At 48.5% G+C, this 21520-nt stretch overlaps 1 protein-coding gene across 1 annotated transcript in view; it reads left to right on the top strand.

Annotated features, from left to right (window-relative positions):
• Nucleotides 1-21520, top strand: part of RTN4RL1 (reticulon 4 receptor like 1) — a 134072-nt gene continuing 112552 nt past the window's right edge. The window contains exon 1 of the mRNA XM_043963005.1: nt 1-149. Within this exon, the coding sequence (XP_043818940.1) occupies nt 137-149 (13 nt within the window). The 5' untranslated portion in view covers nt 1-136. The remainder of the gene's footprint in view (nt 150-21520) is intronic.

Raw genomic sequence — 21520 nt, 5'->3', positions numbered from 1 at the left:
AGGAGCAGGTCGCCGGGGCGCCCCCAGCTCCGCGCCCTCGGATTAGCTGCAGCTCACACCCCGGGATTTGAAGCTGGACCCCGCGTGGGACCGCCCCATCTCCGGCCTCTGACAGAGCGGCGGCCCCGCGGCCAAGATGCTCGCGAAAGGTGAGTTGGAGCCGCAGGGGAACTTGGGCACCTTCGCCGCCGCCGGCGCCACCGCGCTGAAATGGGCTTGCTGCGGGCGGACGCAGGCAAGGGGCAGCGAGGGGTCCGCGGGGAGGTCGAGTTAGTGCTGGATGTGGGAGGCGCTGGCTCTGGCTACCCCTGGAACTTGCAGGGAGATAGCTCCAGGGCTGGTGCCCAGGGAGACTCGTGCCCAGGGAGACTGGTGGTGCCCAGGGAGGCTGCTCCTCCGAGCGGGGTCTGGGGGTTCCTGAGGACCAGCTGCCCGAAACGGGGCAGCAACCAGTCGCTGGGGTAGCCGCCGAAGAGCTTTTCCTTCCCTCAAAGTTCTGCCCTTGTAGACCCGGTCTTTTCGCACCGGGAGCTGCAGCCGCTTACCCCAGGCGGCTGTGCTCGGACCCTGCTCAGGTGCTGAGCCTCTGAAGGTCTCTCGGGATTCTGCCCGGCCCACCCGCCCCTGCCCCTGCCTCTGCCCTCCGTCGTTTGCCCGGTCTTTGGTTTCCTCTCCCCATCCCCGTCCTACTTTATTCCCCGGGGAAAGCAAGCAGAGTCGGGCCCGAGCTAGGGGGTGAGGGGGTAGTGGCTGCGCTGTCCCTCCCGCCCCTCAAACTTTGCTGCAGCCCCGAGCGGGGGGCCGGCCCCGACAGGACCGAGCTGAGGGTGTGTGCCCCGACTCGAGGCCAGAGAAGGGCTGGGGTGTGGCGATTCATGGAACGGGAGCGGCTCAGGGAAGATGGGCGGGAGCTGGCCGGGGAAGGCGGCTGGGAGCTGACCCGCAGGTCTCACGCCTGCAGGAGGCGGCCGGAGCCCCGGACCGCCTCTCCGGCTGGCTCCCCTGCAGCCCGGTTTAGGAGCCGGGAGAGGCGCGGCAAACTTGGCGCCGCTTCTGGGGAAGTCCCACCGCGCCCCCACGTGGCTCTGGCGCTCCTGGGCGGCCGTCACGCGGGAGCTGGGCGCTGTCCCCCGGGCCCTGGGGAAGAGAGACGGTGCTTCCCGATCGGGGGACCGGCCACCCGCCGCATGGGGTAGTGTTCCGGGCCGCCCCTGCCCGGGTCTAGGGGTGAGGATGAGCTCTGCTGGGATCACCCCAAAGCCATCCCCGGCCTCCCTGTTCTCAGCATCATCCCTGCACCCCGCTCCCCCACCCCCTCCATCAAGCCGGCAGGCCCAGGCGCCCGCCAGATCCATCCCAGGTCCTCTGGGACAAAGGCTGAGTGGGGAGGCTCAGGTAGCGAGAGAGGGGCCTGATCCCTGAGCTCGCAGGATCCTGCCTTAATCCGCCCTTGTTTCCATGGCAACAGACTGTGATGTCGTAAGCATAGGATTGTGACCTCACAGCAGGATCAGGAAGGAGAACTCTGGTTGGGGAGAGAGGCCCTGGGATGCGGGGATAGGAGCAGGTTCTTTTTATTTGGGGGGAGGGAGGTGGGGAAGACAGAGAGAGAAAGGCTGATCCTATTAAAGAGGTACCGGGAGCATGTGGGGGGCGGGGAAAGATCAAGGCCAGTTTGAGGAACTCAAGGCTCTTTTTGGTGATACGGTCTTTGCCTGTCTCTGGGCCACTAGGGGGTTCGATGAAATTGTCTTGGTTCTCCAGAATAGGAGGCAAACTTCTCTGTTACTTTTTCTAGATCCCTGCTATTGTCCTCCACGTGGGTCAGTGATTAAAAGTCCAGGAGACACTGGTTAAGTGTCGTGGTTTGAATAGACTCAACTCCCTGGGCCAGGATCTGTCCCCTTGGCCCATAGTTCCCTTCTGTCCTCCCCAGGACCAGGGAAATAAACACATTCTATCAGGACTGCTTGTCGTGAATCAGGTGTTGAAACAGAATGTCTTTTGATACAGGATAACCACGACTGGAATTTATGAAGCCCTCTGAGGTTTACTTTGTAATTTCTCTCCAGTCCTGTGAGGTTTGGAGTGCAAATCTTACTGTCCCCATTTTGCAGATGAGGAAACTGAGGCCCGGAGAGGCTGAGTGACTCTTCTATGGTCACACTGCTAGCAAGGGGTAGAAGCAGAACCTTGGTCCCAGGTCCTTTGATTTCAGACGTTCTTGGTAACAGACTATGCAGAATGAGAGACCCAAGACCCTACAGCAAGCAGGATAAAAGAGATCCTTTTGGTTCCCCTTCCCAGAGACTTCCATGTCTAGGTCTGTAGGTTTCTGGTGGTAGCGATAGTAGAGATGAACTGACAGATATCACTTCCTTTTCAGTTATGGGTCTTTTGACAGCTCACAGTTAAAAATGAACCATTGAAAGCAGCCCACATGCTATATTTATATGGCTTAGGTGCATAAAGATAAATCATGTACTGCCTTGTATTGCATTTTTCTCTTACCTCTCCTCTCCAGGCAAGACAGAAGCCTGGCTCCTGCCTGGGAACCAGTCCCTTCTGGGAGCTTCTCCTTGGGGAGGGACACACCTACACCTCTCAAGAGCAGGTTGCTAAAGGTTGGGCAATCATGTGTGCTTGGGACTGCCTATTTTCCTTCTCTGCATAGCTTGATTTGGAGTATGGTCCATTGGTGCCTGTGGTCACCCAAGGGAATATCAATAATGAGATGATGACTACTATTAGTATTAGTAAATGTGTGTCGTATGTCACTTCAAGGGTTACAAATGGCACTTTCTTTTTTTTCTTTTTTTCTTGAGGGTTAAGTAACTTGCCCAGGATCACACACCTAGTAAGTGTATCCACTGCACTACCTAGCTGCCCCTAAAATGGCACTTTTTTTTTTGCAGGGCAATGGGGGTTAAGTGACTTGCCCAGGGTCACACAGCTAGTGTCAAGTGTCTGAAACCGGATTTGAATTCAGGTCCTCCTGAATCCAGGGCCAGTGCTTTATCCACTGCGCCACCTAGCTACCCCCAATGGCACTTTTTTAACAAATGTGGAAGGTAGGTAGGCTCAGTGGGAATATCCCATTCTACAAATGAGGAAACTGAGTCTCAGAGAAGACAAGTCATTTGACCACGGTCATGGAATTTGGGGCTTGAACCCAGGCCTTCAGTGGTTAATTCACTGAAAAGAGAGGAGAAGGCCACGAATTGGGTGGCAGCCCTTGATGTCACAGGAAGGATATTGTCTGGGAAGGTATTATTTTTGCCAACATTTCTCTCTCCTTTCTTTTTAAAATTTAATTGAGGGGCAGCTAGGTGGCGCAGTGGATAGAGCACCGGCCCTGGATTCAGGAGGACCTGGGTTCAAATCCGGCCTCAGACACTTAACACTTACTAGCTGTGTGACCCTGGGCAAGTCACTTGACCCCAATTGCCTCACTAAAAAAAAAAAAATTTGATTGAATTTAATTTTTTGCAGGGCAATGAGGGCTAAGTGACTTGCTCAGGGTCACATAGCTAGTAAGTGTCAAGTGTCTGAGGTCAGATTTGAACTCAGGTCCTCCTGAATCCAGGGCCTGTGCTTTCCACTTCACCACCTAGCTGCCTCTCTCCATCTTCTAACTGGAGACCTTGGCCCTTCTGCAGAATCCATCTGGGTGGATCCTAGCTCCCCCCACCCCAACCCCCTAGAAACTATGGAAACCCAGAGCTGAGGGTTAAAATAAAGGGAGGATTTTATCTGTGTGTGGAGGACTCCAATAGGGAAACTCCCTATAAGGATGCCAAATGTAACTCTTAGAGACTTAGTTGCTTGGGGCACACTGAAAGTTGGAAATGACTTGCCCAAGGACATCTAGCCAGTACGTGTCAAAAGCAGGACCGACCTAAGTCTTCATGACCTCAAGGCCAGCAGCTATTAATTTGCTATAGCAACTTAGTGTTGGTAAGAGGCCTGATCCTTTAGGTATTGAAATCAGTGGATTTAAAACTAGATAGCTAAGATGTTGGGTTTCTAACAAAAGGTTTTAACAAAAAAGAATGTTGTCCTAGGCCCAGAGAGATCAAGTGTTTTGCCCATGGTCAGCCAATTAGTAAGTATCAGAGCAGGATTCCAGCCTAGATGTTTCTGAGTGCAGCACATACCTATTCATTACACCACACTGCCTCTCCTTGTAACCACAAAGCACTCTACCAATGGGAGAGGCCATTATTATCAGCCTATCCAAGGCCAGGACTTGCCGAATGTGCCGGAGAAGGGCTCAGGGATCGTTGGGGACAGGGAGGGCAGTGTAGTCAGCCCTGAAACCCAATGGAGAATCCAGATTCCCTTCCCATAACAGAAGGGGACCCACTGAGGAAGCTTGTTCTGACTGGGTAATGGCCTGTTTTAAACCTTAAGGAAAGTGGAAGGACATGTACTCCATTGGTTATTTGGGGATGGTGGCTGCTGCCAGGGGGAACTTTGGGCTGGCAGTCCTATCTCTTTGATCTCCTCTGTCATTCAAGCTCAGTTTAATAGTCCAAACTAGCCTGTGGTGCCAGGGACTTAGCATTTCCAATCAGGGGGAAAGCTAGATTCCCCCACCCCCATTGCCTAGGCTGGACTAGCCCCTACTGTCAGAAGACAGAAGTAGCTCAGCATCCCAGGCGGGTTAGAGCTGCTGACGATGCTGGGGTTGCACACAGCCGCAGCTGCCCTGGTTTCCATCCCTTGGCTTAGCCTAGCAGTGCTGGCAATATAAACAGCAGTGCTCTGGTCAAAGATGAGAAGAAGGGAAAGGCGGAGACAGGGGAAGTCACCCAGCAACTTTCAGGAAGGAAGGATGAGATGCTACAGGGTTTTGTGCCACCAAAGGGAGCCTGTTTAAAGTGGGGACCTATGGATTTCATTTTCAGAGCTCCAAAAACCAGAATGCAAATCACCGGCCTCTAGGCTCGCTTAGAGCCTTTCCCTAAAGTTTTTTGTCTTGTTAAGCAAGGAAATAGAGTGCCAAATAGGCTTTGTTAAGTGGTAGCCTAATTAATAATTTAAAATCTTGTAGCTGTCTTTCATTAGGATTTATCTGTCCACCAACCACAAAATCAGTCAAACACGCTCATTTATAAGTTAATGCCATCTCTGAATAATTCAGTGAGCAGCTAGATTAAGGCCTGCCATCCTGCAAGATGCCTTGGTTTCCACAGCCAGATGGTCTGGCATGGCGGCACAAATGGACTTCCATCCTTGGGGGATGAAGGAGCCAGTGAGCCTTGGGACAGTTGGTGGGGCCCGCACCTCCCAGGTTTCTCTGGGCAGGCCAAGAGGGAAGCTTGCACCATCAATCAAGCATTAATTAAGCACCTATTTATTCTGGGAGCCAGCCTGGCCTCTCTTTGGGTTGACCATGACTGGGTACCCTTAAAAATGAAAAAAACTGAACCAAGAGAGAGAAGGGAAGAGGTTGGGAAGGGATCTTCCATGAGGCTCAAAAGGGCTTTTTTGTTTGCTGCAGGCTCATAAGACTGTAGCTAGAGAGCCTTACACTCCTCTGAGGGGAGAGAGATGAAGATTCTCCAGGGAATCAGCTAGCTTCCTGGCAGGGACTGAGCACCTGAAGATTTTCAGCCCGATCTCAGTTGGAAGGGAAGGGCTTCATTCAATCCCTTCCCCCAGCCTAGGAATCCTTTGGTAATGGGGTCTGGGTAGCTCCTAGCAGAGGCTTCCTTCAGCCCTCAGCCTGAGAGGCTGTGCTCTGGGTCATTCTGGGATCCCAGCAGGGCTGTGTTCCATAAGGAAAACAGAGAGGAGGGATTAGAGAGAGGGAGCTGACAATCCTGCCAGAGAGGGAAGGAAGAAAGGGCTCTGGGTAAGGGCAAGCATGGGTTGTGTGGATGTTCTCTCCAGTGGCCTGAATAAAAGAAAATATAGCTATGAAGGCTTTCAGGGGAGCATTCCCCTTGTGGGGTGTGTGTGTGTGTGTGTGTGTGTGTGTGTGTGTGTGCTAGTGTGTGCTAGTGTGTGCTAGTGTGTGCTAGTGTATACATACACATCCATAGGGATACCCAGCATGTCTATATCCTTTAGAATTGGAAAGGACCTTGGAGAGGTCTAGCCCACCCCCTCATTTTACAGAGGAGGAAACTGAGGCCCAGGGAGCTGAGATGACCTAAGATCAATGCTCTAGATTTGGAAGGGACCTCAGAGGCCATCTAGTACAGCCCCACCTTTTTTTTTTTTTTTTTAGTGAGGCAATTGGGGTTAAGTGACTTGCCCAGGGTCACACAGCTAGTAAGTGTTAAGTGTCTGAGGCCGGATTTGAGCTCAGGCATTCCTGACTCCAGGGCCGGTGCTCTATCCACTGCGCCACCTAGCTGCCCCTCCCGCCTTTTTTTTTTATAAAGATAGAAACTGAGGCTCAGAGATGTGAAGTGACTTGTCCACTGTTTCACACACTGTTTACACACTGTAAAAGGAGGTATTTGAATAATAACGGTAGCTAGCATTTGAAGGCTTGCCAAGCACTTCACAAATATTACCTCATTTGGTTCTAACAACAACCCTGGAAGGTAGGCACTTTTATTGTCTCCATTTTATAGTGGAGGAAACTGAGGCTTAGGAAGGGTAAGTGAGTTGGCCAATGTGTCTAAAGGAGGATTCAAACTCAGGTCTTCCTTCCTCCAAGCTCAGTCTCTCTAGCCGTTGCCCCACTCAGCTGCCTCACCCAAGTCTCCCTGGCTCCAGGCCCAGCAGTCACCACCACACCATGCTGCCTCTTCTGCTTCTGCTTGCCCAGGGCCATTTCCCAGGGGCTGGATTTTTGGGATCTCTCCATAGGGTCTTCCTTTAGAGTTCTCTTCCAAGGCCTAAAGTAGCATTCTGGCTTTTTGAAGGAGATGTTCGATGGTGATGTCCAAGGTCTGGCAGGCTTGGAAAGGCTTTGGGGATCGGCCCAGTGGTGCCACAAGGTTGTCCTTATCCAAGAGCCAACCTTGCCAAGCTCACAACAAGGACTGGCCAACGGGGCCGACTGAGGCATGGCAAGTCACAAAGAACACTAGCCAATGCCAAGGGCCTGTGGTCTACCCTCACTGAGAGGGAACCCTGGGCTCTGATGCCCCAAATCTTGGGGATGCTTGGGGCACAAGGCCCTGCCTGCATGGGGGGCAGGCCCTCTGGCACAACGTCCCCATGACTGAGTAGAAGTCTCGGTCTCAGATTTTAGGTGCTAGCCCAGATCAGATTTCATGGAGCACTGGAAGCCCAGCCAGAGAGAGAGAGAGCAAAATCAGACAAAGAAATAAAATGAAATGAAAATGCAAAGGATTGCCAAGAGATGCTATCAGTGGCTTCAGGGGGTGAGCTCACTGTCCAGCTCTGGCTGTGGCCAAAGGATAGGGAAGGGCCAGGTAGCCAGGAATGAAGAGGGCCTGGAACTCTTGAACCCTGCTCTGGAGATGAGCAGAGGTGAGCTCTGATCCCCAATTAGCAGGTGATGGGCCCTGACGCTCAAGATGGAGAGGCTTGTGTGGGCCCCATCAAGGCTACAGCAATCACCTGCCATGGAACGGGCGGAAGCTTCCTTGATGAAGGCAGGAAGGAGGAAGGAATGAAAAGCATTTGGGTTGTCAGACTCAGTGCCCACCCATGCTGCAGTCCCAGCTAAGAGAGGGATCAGAGACTCCTGGGATGCCAGGACAGGTCTTGGTGTGAAGGAGCCAAGAGTGTCCATTTCCTAAGGAGGAGCTGAACTGCTCTACAGGGAAATGAGGGACTCACGTGGGCTGAGAAGGTGCGGGGAGGGGGGGGCAGCATGGGCCACACACTGCTATGCCAAAGGTTCCCCTGAGGAGTAGGGGAAGAAGAACGGGAAAAGACAAAGGGGCCTGCTTGAACTGAGGCTTCTCCTACCAGGGTGAGGCACCTGCTCAAAGGGCTTCCAGAATGATGATGCAGATGGGCAGACAATCGCTCAGTGCCCAGGGACAGCCAGCCTTGGGGGAGACTGCAGGGTGGCTCTGGGATCCTCTGGGAACATAAATGTCTGTTCTATTCCACTGATAGGGGTGGTTACACAGAAGGGGGATTGGGCAAGAACTCCAGGCAGCATCTCTGAACTGGAACCTCCGTGGCAACCGTGGCCAGGTCACTGTTCCTCATTTTAGCCCAGTCATAGATCCATGCGTCCCATGACAACATCTCAGAACCTCACTGTTGGCATTCCCTGTTTTCTAAAGGAGATAGATACCCAGGAAAGAATTATCAGGGATAATAAAGCAATCAACATGGGGTGGGAGGAGCAGAACTGTTCTCTGCTCTATTGCTGAGAGCTAGTGATGTCTCCCTGCGTCTACCTCTCCCCTCCTGCCAATCTGTCTTGTTAAGATGACATTTGACAGTTAATGAATCCTGAATTGTTTGTATCTTTCCTCCCTACCCCTTCCCTTCCTCCTTCCTTTCCTCCTCCCTCCCTCCCTTCCTATCCTTCTTTTATTTCCTCTTTCCTTCCTTCCTTCCCTCTCTGTTGTGGTTCTGGAGAGGCAGAGAGGCCTCGCAGCCGTCTCCTGCAGGAACCCTTCTCTCCAAGGCCTCAAAGGGCAGAATGGCTGTGTTAGTGCCCCTGCCTGTGTTTACTCTCCTGTCCTTGACTAAAGTGGATTTTCTGCTAATGAGCACTTGGCTGCCCAGAGGCCAATGACCTCCCTATGCTTGGCTTTGCACTTGGCTGTGCCAGGGACAAAGAGAGGAAGCCCTGTTTTTCTCCTTTCCCTCTCCCAAACCTCTGCGCCCATATCATTCCTCATTGGCCTGTCTTTGGAGGCTCTTGGCTTTCTTTGATGGCTTCCGTGCCTCTACTAATACACTGGAAGCTTTGGGGATAGGAGTCAATGACCTTTACCCTTGCATACCTGAGTAGTTTATATGGGTGAACAACTCAGGGTCACCACTGGCCTGGGCCAGATGGGATTCAGAGCTCAGTAGGAAGGGCAGTGGCTCTCCAGAGTCAGAGGACCTGGGTTCAAATCCTGACTCAGATGCTTACTCTCCATGTGAGCTTTCTTCTCTAGCCCTGGGTTTGCTCCTTTGTAAAATGAGAGGGTTCTCTGAGATGGTCTCTGAGGCCTCTTCTAGCTCTCGTTCTGGGGTCCTTTACCCCCACCCCATCCCCCAAAGTTACTTGGCCTTTCCGTATAAACCCCAAAGTATCCGCCAGCTCAGGGAGAGCCCAATTGTGCCCCATCCTGGCAGATTTCTGAAGCCAGGAAGGGGCCTGCCCTCAGAATTGCTGCCAAAATGTGCTTTTCCTTTAGAATTCCAGTAGTTCTTGCTTTAGACTGTAAACTCTACCAGGGCAGGGGATAATGTCCAGTCTAAACTTTGAATGTCTCTCCAACACAGTGTGCTGCCCACAGGAGTCCATGTAAGTATGTCTATCAAGTAAATGTCTGGATGATTGGGAGGGCCCCTGAGCAGACTGCCCCATACCTGGAGTGCCTCCACCTGCCTCTTTCTTATGGTCTTCACTGTTCAGCTCTGCTACTGCCTCCTACCTAAGGCCTTCTCTGGTTCCTTGAGTTCTTTTTTTTGTTTTGTTTTGTTTAGTTCAGGGCGATGAAGGTTAAGTGACTTGCCTAGGGTCAAACGGCTGGTAAGTGTCAAGTGTCTGAATCCAGATTTGAACTCAGGTCCTCCTGAATCCAAGGCTGGTGTTTTATCCACTGTGCCACCTAGCTGCTTTCTCCCTGAGTTCTTAATTCCACTTTATAATGACTTTAGATTTCTCTTTCATGTCTTTTGGATTATCTTTGTACATGATGTTTCCTCTCCATGGAAATCTAAGCTCTTTGAAGGCAGGGCTGTTGTCTTTTAGTCTGAAAACCCACCCTCATATATCTAACAAGCCTGTGATATGTGTTTATTAAATCATTGCATTGGGACAGACCAATTTTATCTTTTGGGGGAGAAAGTGGGGAAGGGAAAGGAAGAAGCCCACTTTGTGCCAAGAACCTGTTAGTGTTTTCTAGATATTATCTCATTTGATTGTCACATCCTGGGAGAGAAATGTGAGGAAAATGAGGCAAACAGAGGTTAAGTGACTTGCCCAGGGTCACACAGAAAGAAAGTAAGGTATGTCCCAGGATGTCCAGAGGGAAAGGAAAGAATTTCAAGGGAAATGGACTTTTTGCCACAGAAGAATTTTCTTTGTCTCTTGTTTAGGTTAAAATGTTTCTGATATAACAGATAAAATTTGGCTGGGGACGAGCCTGTGATTACTGTCTAATCACTCTGAGTGGTTTGGATAATAAACGGCAAACAGCCCCTGCTAAGCTTATTCAGGAAAGTAGCTGTGGCGTCTCCTGTGCTGGCATAGCAAGTGGGTTGGCACAAGATGATGTGTGTGCATGGAGGCAGAAACCCACCTGGCATGCCAGCAATAGGCTTATCAGATTAGGGGAACACAGAGGCACAGGGCCCACCTCTGCCCCGAGTGCACACAGGGTTGCCCCCTATGTTGGCACAAGCAGCCCCCCCAAGCATGGGGAGTCCATTGGCATGAGGTGAGATGTTTTTGTCGTGGGTGTGCTGGTGAGACACGCTGTGAGTGGGCACAGGGAGTGGGTGCATTGGTGTGATCCATGCCACGTGTCTCAAGAAAAGCTTGTGGGTGTGGGGCATAGATTGCCACATGGTGGGTGGGTTGTTGAGACTCATGGCACGGGGGCTCATAGGACAAGCCAACTCAGCCTTGACCTACTCCACCAGAACGTATCATGACCAACTGAGGAAATGGGAACAACGCAGACTTTTGGCAGAAGTCTCCTAGGGATTTGGACACCAGCTCCCTCCTTGGAATTGTGGGGCGGAAGCTTCTTTCTCTTACCATTATCATTACAACAGATCTCTCCGTCTCTGGTCTCTTCCAGTGTCTCTGACTCTATCTCAGCACCATTGTGAAAGGGCCCTTACCTATGCTTATGTAGAAAGAGAGATGTATGGGACCCTTGGGGGGGAAATTGGCAGTCTTCTGACCATCATTTATTCATAGGAATATTGGATGATGAGGGGATAGGGAGCTGAGGGGCTTCCATTAGCGAGAAGTGGACCAGGCGGGAAGCCTTGCTATGCATTTGACATTTCCTGGGCTCCGTTCTACTAGGAAGCAGGCTTTTCTTTTATAAGATTTTGCCTTTAATGTTCTATTCATGGGCTCGTCTGTGCAGTCCGTGCAGAGGAGGAGTGAGCACGAGGCTGGGCTGGCTGAAGGTTGAGCTGGGCTCCCCCTGGGTAGGGGGAGGACAGTTGCTGGGGTCAGAGAGCTCGGTTGGGTAATTGGGTGGCAGAGGTGGCAGAAGCCTGGGCAGGGAGAGCTTGGAGAAGGAGGTGACTCTGCTTTTCAGATTGGGAGGCCAGTTTTTCTTCTTACCTCCATTTTCGATGGACCCTAAACCCACATGCCCATTTGTGTTGGCTACCTCCCTTTTTGTCTGCCCCCTGGGAGATGCTGCCAGCCAGGCTGGGGAATCAGCAACTCTTCCATGACTCTTATGGCTCGGGGTCCCCAGAGTGGAAGGGCTGCCTCACCAGAACGTGAGGAGGAGATGCTCTAGCATTCCCATGTTCATTTGCCTTCTCTAGGGAGTGTGAGGGACAGCCTTCAGGAGAAAACTGGGCTGGGTCTCAGAACACTTGGATTCTAGCATCACAGGAACTCCTACTATTCATAGAGTCAGAGCTGGAAAGTCCTAGGAGGTCATCTAGTTCAACCTCTTCATTTGACAGAGTGGACTTGCCCAAGGCCACACAGGTAGTAAGTGGGAGAGCACAGATTCTAGTCCCAGATTTTGGAGATCATGACTTTAGACAAGTCATTTAGCTCTTTAGGTCTCAATCTCCTCATCTGTAAAATGGGAGGGGGTGGTGTTAGACTGGATGACCTCTAAAGACCCTTCCGTCTAAAATCCCATGACATGGACATTAACAGCCTAAGATACTTATGATGGCCTAAGAATCAAGCGCCTGTATACTCTAGCAGATAGGGCACTCTGCATAAAATCAGCACTCAAATGGTTATCTCATCTACAAGATGAACTCACCAGTAGTGAGAATGGATTTCACAGAGCCATCCCACCCTCCAACTCCCCCTCCCCCATCATGCCTCAACCCTGTGACCAACAGCCTACACTGGTGAGGTAGTTGGCCTATAAATGGCCCAGTTGTATTTTTATACCTAAGTATCCCTTAATGAGAGAACAGCAGTGTGTACTGGGGGGAGAAAAAGCCAGCTTCTAAGATAGGGGGAACCTGAATTCAATTCTTGCCTTGGAGGCTTTTAGACGTCTATGTGGGGGTCAGCTAGGTGGCACAGTGGATAAGGCACTGGCCCTGGATTCAGGAGGACCTCAGTTCAAATCCAGCCTCAGACACTTGACACTTACTAGCTGTGTGACCCTGGGTAAGTCACTTAACCCTCATTGCCCCACCAAAAAAAAAAAAAGACTTCTATGTGGAAAGGGTTTTTGCTGTTCAGTTATGTCCAACTCTCTCTGACTCTATTTGGGGTTTTCTTGGCAGAGATACTGGAGTGGTTTGCTATTTCCTTCTCTAGCTCATTTTTCACATGAGGAAGCGAGGCAAACAGGGTTAAGTGACTTCCCCAGGATCACACAGCTAGGACAGATTTGAATTCAGGAAGCTGAGTGTGTTCCTGATTCCAAGCCCAGTGTTCTATGTACCAGGACACCACGGAGCTGCACCCCAAACAGGGCAAAACAGAGCTATTATTCTTTGGTCAGGGATGATGTTGGAGTGATGTAGGCACCCCATCTCTCCACGTAAGACCCCTCTCTGTGAGGCTCATCTCGTGTGCTATGAGCATATGGCCAAGGGCAGGTGTGCCGACCCAGGATACCCAAAATGGTGGCCACATTGCTGGAGAGTCCAGCAGGGCAGGCTCCGGGCTGGGAATAGAAGCAGTGGCCTCATCTGGAGGGAGCTGAGTGTTTTACTTGGCAGAATTCTTTGGAACAGAATTCACACTATTGATTCCATGGCAAACGAAAACCTCCTTCTAGACATTTTGGGCTGTGGAGAGCTGGGATTTGTCACCAAGACCCGACCTAACACTGGGAGATAAACTGCAGGGAGATGCTGAGCTCAGGCAGAACCTGGCACGCGCAATATTTTCCTGTCTTGTCTTCTTCCTGACCAGTTGCTTTGAACTGCTGCCTCTCTTCCCTTGGAGGGAATTCGATTGTTACCTAATCCTGTGGTTTAACCTGAATCCCTGAGCAGCAGAAGAGAAGCTTCTTGGGGGGGGAGGTGCTTACAGGACCATCAGTCTAGAGCTGGAGGGGACCTTGGAAGCCTCTTGGCCCAGCCCCCCTAATTTTACAGATGAGGAAACTGAGACTGAGAGAAATGATGGGTAGTTTGCCCAGGTCACATGGACAAGAAAGTGGCAGAGCTGAGGTTTGAAATTGAGGTCCTCCTTTGCCCAAGCCAGTATTCTCTCTACTACTCGGTTGACTTCAGTTTCCACATCTGTGAAATGGGAGGATGATACCCATCAGAGTTAGCTCACACCGGGATGTTTTGAGGAGAGGGCCTTGCCAACCTCACAGCACTGGAGGAATGTGGACCTTTGGACCACTATGCTGTGGGCTGTTTCACCCAGGATCAAGGGAGGCAGAGCAAGATCTGGCTTCACACGAGGTCCTGGAGACATAGAGGTTGTCCATGTATCTCACTAAGTCTCCTGCTTTCAGTGCTCCCATCATCCCCCTAATGATCCTGGATCCCATCCAGGTGGATCTTGTGAAAAATCTTTCATTGGGACTTTCTTTTTTCCATTGCTGTTAATGCCTAATTACCATTCCACAGTCACTGCCCCACCCCCACCCCACATCACAACTGGAAGTGGTATTAGTGATTTAGTGATGATTTAGTGCAACCTCCTCATTGAACAAAGGAGGAAACTGAGACCTGGAGAGAGGAAGGTTCAGAGCTGGGATCCAAACTCAGGACTCCTGGCTCTCAGTTCCTGGTTCTTTACACTAAAGCTTCTTAAACTGTGACTTGCAACCCTACATGGAGTTGCGAAACTTAATGTGGGGGTCATGAAAAGTTTAGCAACAGTAAAAGGTTATGCATACCTATTTGATGTAACTATATACCCCAGGTCAAGGAAAAATTTCTTGGACAAAAGGGATCAAGAGTGGGAAAAGTTTAAGAAGCCCAGCTTTATACTATATCACAATGCATTCTGGAATAGTATTTTCTGAGCCAGCTGAGGCTGGCATTAACTCAGAGAGTGTTCAACTTGGACTGGAACCTCAGAGGCCACCTAGTCCAACCTATACCGAAATAAGAACCTTCTTATATGGTCACCTGGTTTCCCCTTGAGAATTCCCAGTTGACTTGCTGCCTTCCAAGGCAAATCATTCCTCTTAGGGAAATGCTTTAATTGTTAAAATGTTTTTCCTTACATTTAGTTGAATCTGTCTCTTGTTAGCCCTTCACAACCTGGCTCCAACCTACCTTTCTAGGTTTATTATACATGCACTTTACTGGCCAAACTTGCTACTTTTCAGACACAATACTCAATATCTGATCGCCATGCCTTTGCATAAGCTGTCCCCTCTGCCTGGAATGCCATCCCTTCTAATTTACCCCTTAGAATCCCTAATCTCTTCAGATTTCAGTTTAAATGCCATCTCCTAAAGGAGGCACCTTTGCTGATTTCCCCCAGCTGTTGATGCCATCTCCTCTGAAATAACATTGTATTTATTTTGTATCTACTTATATGTGTACAGTTGTTGCATAATTGTTTTCAGTTGTGTATGACTCTTCTGGACCCCATTTGGGATTTTCTTGGCAAAGATACTGGAGTGGTTCGCTAATTCCTTCTCCAGCTCATTTTACAGATGAGGAAACAGGAACACAGTCAAGTGACTTACCCAGGGTCACATAGCTAGTAAGCTTCTAAGTCTGGATTTGAATTCAGGTCTTCCTGACTTCAGGCCCAGCTCTATAACCACTATTATAACCACAGATATCTGTGGGAGTGTAGGGGGTGTTCAGGGAGTACTGGCATCTCTAGTGTGAGGGCTTGCTGATCCCTTTCAGGGATCCACCTTTGACTTTTGTCTTGCTGCTGGACTTAGACATTCTAGAAGAGAGAGTGAGGCTGATGACTTTGTGTAACTCTGCCTCCCTTAAATACAATTCATGATCAAGACATCCCTCAAAACATGATGTCATTTTCAAAAACAAAGGATAAACAACATATGCTTATGTTGTTGTTTCCTCCAACAGAATGGAACCTCCTTGAAGGCAGGAATTGTTTCATTTTTGTCTTTGCATCTTCATCACCTAGCACAGTACCCAGAACACTGAAAGCACGTAGTCAATGCTTGTCAATTGGTCGATTCCTTCTACTACTACTTCTCTCCTCCAGGACTAAACAAAGCAAGGCTTGTGATCCAAATGCTCAAAGATAGCTGTGGTGTTCCCCATCCCCACCCAAGTCTTCTCTTTCCCAGGCAAAACTCTTCACCAGTTTCACTGATGGACACTCACATGGCATAGTTTTGAACCCCAAAGCCATACTGGTGCCCTGCCTCCAGACATGCTCCGGTTTGTCAGTGTTCCCCACACTGACTAGAGCAGAACATCATTGACTGTTTCATTTCTCGTTCTGGACACCATTCCTTCTATTAGTACGTCCACATTAAACCCACCATCATCACCAACCCCAAGTCCGCTTGTACACAAACCATTATTTAGCCATGTCTTCCCCTGCCCTGTACTATGGGTTTGAAAAAACCCAACTCCACAATAGAGGATGGGATCACTGATAACTAGTTTCTCCAGGATCTTAGCTTTCCAAGAATTGTATCCTACAGCATTACCGGAAAACATTTATGTTAGAGAGATGGGTCTTTGCACCAGGGAGTAGCTTGAGATGATTCGAAACCTCTGTACAATTTCCCAAAGGCCCTCTGGGCCTCTCTTCCTTCTTTTCATTTCCTGGTAGCCCAGCCGTGGTACCTTTCCCCAAATGTATGTACTAATTCAATGGACAGTATCTATATATATATATCCAGCCGATCTCTCTCCTGAGCCCCAGTCCGGCATCATTAATTACCTGTTGGGCATATCACATTAGACGTCCTCCAGGCATCTAAAAATTCAACATGTCCAAAACAAATCTCATTGTCTTTCCTCTCAAATTTTGTATGACTGTTGAGGGTACCACCATCCTCCTAGGCAACCAGCCAGGTTAAAAAATTTCAGTGTCATCCTCAATTCCTCACTCTCATTCACCCCACAGATTCAATCTGTTGCCAAAATGTGTCATTTTTTACCTTCACAATTATCTCTTGTATATGTCCCCTTCTCTCCACTAATAGATAGCAACCATCCTTATTTAAGTGCTTGTTACTTCTTCCTGTCTGGACTATAGCAATAATTGGCCTTCATGCCTCAAGTCTCTCCCCATTCCAACCCATCCCCCACACAGCTATCAAAGTCATTGGCCTAAAGTGAAGATTTGACCATGTCACCCTCTTCCCCCTCCTTACCTTCCCCTCAAGAAACTCCCCTGGCTTTCTATTGCCTTGAAGATCAAATACGCAAGCCTGTTTGGCATCTAAACCTGGCCCCTCCCTATCTCTCCATTCTTCCTACACATTACTACCCCTCCTCAAATTCCACATCCAGTTATACTGGCCTATTTACTGTTCCTCACATACAAACTCCATTTCTCAGCTATGTACCTTTGTACCAGCTGTCCCCCACGCATGGAATTATCTCATGCTTTCCCTCTACCTCCTAGCTTCTCTGGCTGCCTTCAGTTCTCAGCCCAAAGCCCACCTTCTGCAGTGGGCCTTTCCTAGTTACCACCCACTCACTCAGAGATTGCCTTCCATTTCCACTGTACATATCTAGTATATGCTGTTATTTGCATGTTGTTTCTTCCTTTAGAATGAAAGTTCCTTACAGGAAGGACTGTATTTTTGCCTTCTTTACATCCTGAGCTCTTAGCATATAGTACCTGGCACATTGTAAACCCACAATAAATACCTGTAATAAATACCTGTCGACTGATAGTCCAACTAGCCACTCAGCTATATGTCTGGAAAAGAAAGATTTTTCATCCATTTAGTTTTTCCCGTATACATTGTTAAGTAGATCTCTTCAATAATCATGGATCTCATTGAGAGAAACTTTAATGTTTTCCAGTTTGGTGCAATTAGTACAATGCCTTCCACAAACAAAAGCACCTCACCCTCTATAGGGAATTGTCATTCTACTGAGACTTTGCACAAGACATCCTCTGTGACTTTGGCAAGCATACGTTTCTCTGTTCTCTGCCTACTCAACACTGATAATTGGAGTATTATTTGAATGGTTATTTCTGTGATCAGATTCGTGAAGGAATTCTGGATGATTTTAACATGTGCACAAGAGAATCCTCATGAGGGAGCCTACAAGGCCACAGTTTACCCTATTGAGTCAAAGGTTGTTTGGTGATTGACAAACAATAAAATGGCGGGATCTTTTATCCTCTGCAATGTTGGAAAGTTGTGCAACTGTAAGGATGTGGTTGAATGTAGAGAATTATTTGCAGAGGCCCACCTGTTCCCATCTTATATTTTCATTCAAAATGAATAAATATATTTATATAATATAGAATATCATTCAAGATAAATAATAATAAAAATGTTAAATTATTTTTGATTAAGGCAAGATACCTTCGATACATTTGCACAAATTTAGAGACATCTCCCCTCCAAATGTTCCTATGGATTATTTGTGCCCAACCTGTGGTAGAGCATTCTGAGCTTGTCTTGGTCTGATCAGCTACAGTCAGACACACTGTACCTTGACCTCACCAAAGTGATGTCATTTTGGTCTTCTTGCAGCAGGAACGGCAACAACCAGCCAACCAGCTCATTCTCTCTGTCTCTGTCTCTCTTTGTCTCTCTCGGTCTCTCTCACTCTCTCTTCCCCTCTCTCTCCTCATTCTCTCCCTGCACTGTCTCCGTTGGTCTATCTCTCTCCTCCTCCCACTCTGCTTTCTAAAATTTTTCTTTCCTCCTTTATAATTTGTTGATACATTCTGGGTTTGACACAACAGACACTTTCCAACAAACACACAACCCCCTTACAAAGTACATTGCCTGAAAACATTTACACACAATGAAACCATCTAAAAGCCCCGATTGCAACTGATCGCGCATGCCATTTGTTGTAGTTTGCACGTAGATCATTCTCATAAAGATTTTATAAAGATGAGAAAGTTGGCATGTACATGGGCAGATAGTTATTGATGTTCTCTCAATTGTCTTCTTTTGGATAATGATATCATTTGATTTTTTCCCCCTCCCATTCTTTGGGTAGTTTTTTTCTCCCTTTTTTGCTCTGTGTTCATCCTCCCCCAAGACATCCCTCAGTTCTTTCGAGATCATGACTCCTTGGGCATGGATCGTTTTTTTCAGCATGGGCTTGGTTTGTTCTTCCTGACTTCACCTTCCTATGGAACATTTCTGCTACTCTGGAAAGCCCAGTAGAGACTGAGAGGTCAGGGTCCAAATGTGATGCCTCCTCTGCCACCTAGGCTGAACTCCATTTTATTAGACAGGTCTGTCATTCTACCTGTTGAGGACTTTGGGGATCTTGAATTTATCATCTAATCTGCTGGCTCTCCTTTCTAACCTTTTGTCATTTGCATAGTTGAAGGGCAGAGCAACTGTGTCCTTATCTAAGTCATTGATACAAACGTTGAGATGAATAGGGCTGAGGACCAGTCTCTAGACCTGAGACTTCCTTTTGGATTGTCATCAATTCATTTCCAGGTCACATTTCTCCAACCTGTCTACAATGATATGGGGGAAGCCAGGTGTACAATGGATAGAACACTGGCCCTGGAATCAGGAGGACCTGAGTTCAAATCTCACCTCAGATACTTGTTAGTGGTGTGACCCTGGGCAAGTCACTTAACCCCAATTGCCTCAAACCTATCCGGCACCATCTCCAGTTGTCCTGATATCTATCTTGCCACTGGACCCAAATGGCTCTGGAGGAGAGAGTGAGGTTGGTGACCTTGCACAGCCCTCCCTCACTTAAGAATCCAATTCACTTCAAGTCATGACATCATCCAGAGATCATGGTACTCTTCAGGAATGAAGGACAAACAACAAGAAAAATTATGTAGATAGAGAGACAGAGCATTTATTAGGCCTTTACCATGTGCCAGGTGCAGTGCTAAGCCCTAGGAATCCAAATACAATCAAGGGGGAAAAATTCTTCAGGGAGCTTTCATTCTAATGAGGGATGAGAGCACATAACTGGCAGCTAGGTAGTACAACAGATAAAGCACTGAGTCTGGAGTCAGAAAGACCAGAGTTCAAATTCATCTTCAAACTAGCTTCGTGACCTTAGGCAAGTCACTTAACCTCCGTTTGCCTCATTTTCCTCATATGTAAACCTTCCAGGGTTGTTGTGAAGATCACATGAGATGATATTGGTAAAAGTGCTTAGCTCAGTTCCTGGCACATAGTAGGTGCTTCATAAATGTGTGTTTCCTTCTCTTCCTAAAAAGGAACTGGAAGAATGAGGAGAGTCAGACAGAAAAGTCTGGGGAGTCAAGAGAGACATGTGGGCATGGATGGCATGAACCTTTTCTGAAATGGTATTTCCAGATAGACATTCACCAGTCGGAGAAGTGATAGCATCCAATTCAACAATAAGCATTTAGTAAGCACCAATTACATCTGTGAAGTGGTGGGAAGGGAGCATGACACAGTTGATAGAGAGAATCTGGCAGTCTTGCAGTTAGGAGAAGTTGAAGTCTAGTCTATGACACATATTGTCTGTGTGACTCTGTCACAGTCATTTAATGTCATTAAATGTCACTGTCATTTAATTTCTCAGTGCCTCAGGTACCCTCTAAGGCTAAATTGTTGCCGGTCTGAAGTGGTGGAGGGAATTTCCTTACAGGGTGTTCTCTATACTAACAAAATCAAAACCACCTCCCCCCCAACCCCAATGTGCAAAGCATTGTAGTAGTAGTAGTAGTTGTTTTAAGGCTAAAATTAAAAACCAACAAATAAAACTTAACCATTGGGGGACCTGAGATGGAATCCCACTTCTGCTGCTGCTCTCTGTGTGACCTTGGACAAGTCCCTTAACCTCTTTAGATTCCTGTAAAATAAAGGGGACTGGACTAGATGACCTCATTGGGATCTGCCAGTTCTAGATCTAGGATATGATTCTGTGTTAAAATCCAGGCAGCCCCTCACTTATGGACAGTTAGGATGCACCCCTCTTCCCCAAATCTCTCTGTGGGTCCACACGGAGGACCCCAGGTTTGTCAGTGGCCACTGCCTCTTGCCTCCAGGATCAAATACAAACTTCTCCATCTGGTGTTCAAAGCTCTTCACAAGTAGACTCCAGCTAATCACTCTGATCTTCCATCCAAGCGGGCCTTCTTGTTCTGGGTATCTAATACTCAATCTCCTACCTCCCTACCTTTGCCCCATGTCTAGAAGGCTCTTCCTTTCTTGCCTTCCCCTCTTTCAATCCCTCACTTTCTTCAAAATTCACTCCAAGGGCCACCTTCTCCATGAAGCCTTTCCTGATACAGTCCTACTGGGGACTGGCTGACAGATAATAGGTGCTTAATAAATGCTTTCTTCATTCATTCATTCAGTGTTTGTTGACTGACTGACTGATCCCTGACCATGCCCTCCTTAAGAGCCATGCTTCCCTAATTGGCTGCTGATTTTCAAACTCTAAAAGTGGTTGAGGAGCAAAGCTTTTAGTTCATTTCCTGACCATCCACTCTAACGATTTATCTCCTTACCCAAGGAATCTGCACTCACTGAGGTTTGGCTCTTTGCCAACCCTGACTCTGCTCACCCTTTCCCCCCCCCCCACATACACTCCCCTTTCAGGGAGATGGAGGGAGGAATAGTGATAATAATAACTGACATTTGTATAGCCCTTTGAGGGTTATGAAGCCCTCAACGTGCATTAGCTTATCTCATCTTCGCAATAGCCCTGTGAGGTCAGGTACTAGAATTCCCATTTTACAGATGAGGACACTGGGGCTAGCAAAGTTTCTTGGACAGGATTTCAACTGTAGTTTTTCTGGATGCCAATTTCAGCCACCTATCCACTACACCATATTGCCTTTTGGGGAGGGTAAGTATTTTCATCACCATTTTAACAGTTGAAGAAACTGAGGTCTATCTCAGCTAAGTTACTTGTCCAAGGTTACTCAGCTAGTAGTAGAATTTGCATCCACATATGGGGACTCTTGTTGCTATATCAGGGTCCAGGAGAGGGTTCCGGTTAGCATCCACTGCTCCCTGCCCACCTTGCTTTGTCCCTGTTAATTCTCGGCTTCCTTGATCTGGATACCTCTCCTCTCCTCCCCTCCCCCTAGCAGAGACCTGGAGTTTGTTCTCTGGGCTGTGGCCTCCAAGTGGATCTCTTCACCTCTCCCTTATGCTTCTACCCT

This window comes from Dromiciops gliroides, chromosome 4, assembly GCF_019393635.1.
Source record: "Dromiciops gliroides isolate mDroGli1 chromosome 4, mDroGli1.pri, whole genome shotgun sequence".
NCBI lineage: Eukaryota > Metazoa > Chordata > Mammalia > Microbiotheria > Microbiotheriidae > Dromiciops > Dromiciops gliroides.
Note: the sequence above shows the minus strand (reverse complement) of the source record. Positions and strands in the feature narration are given on the sequence as shown.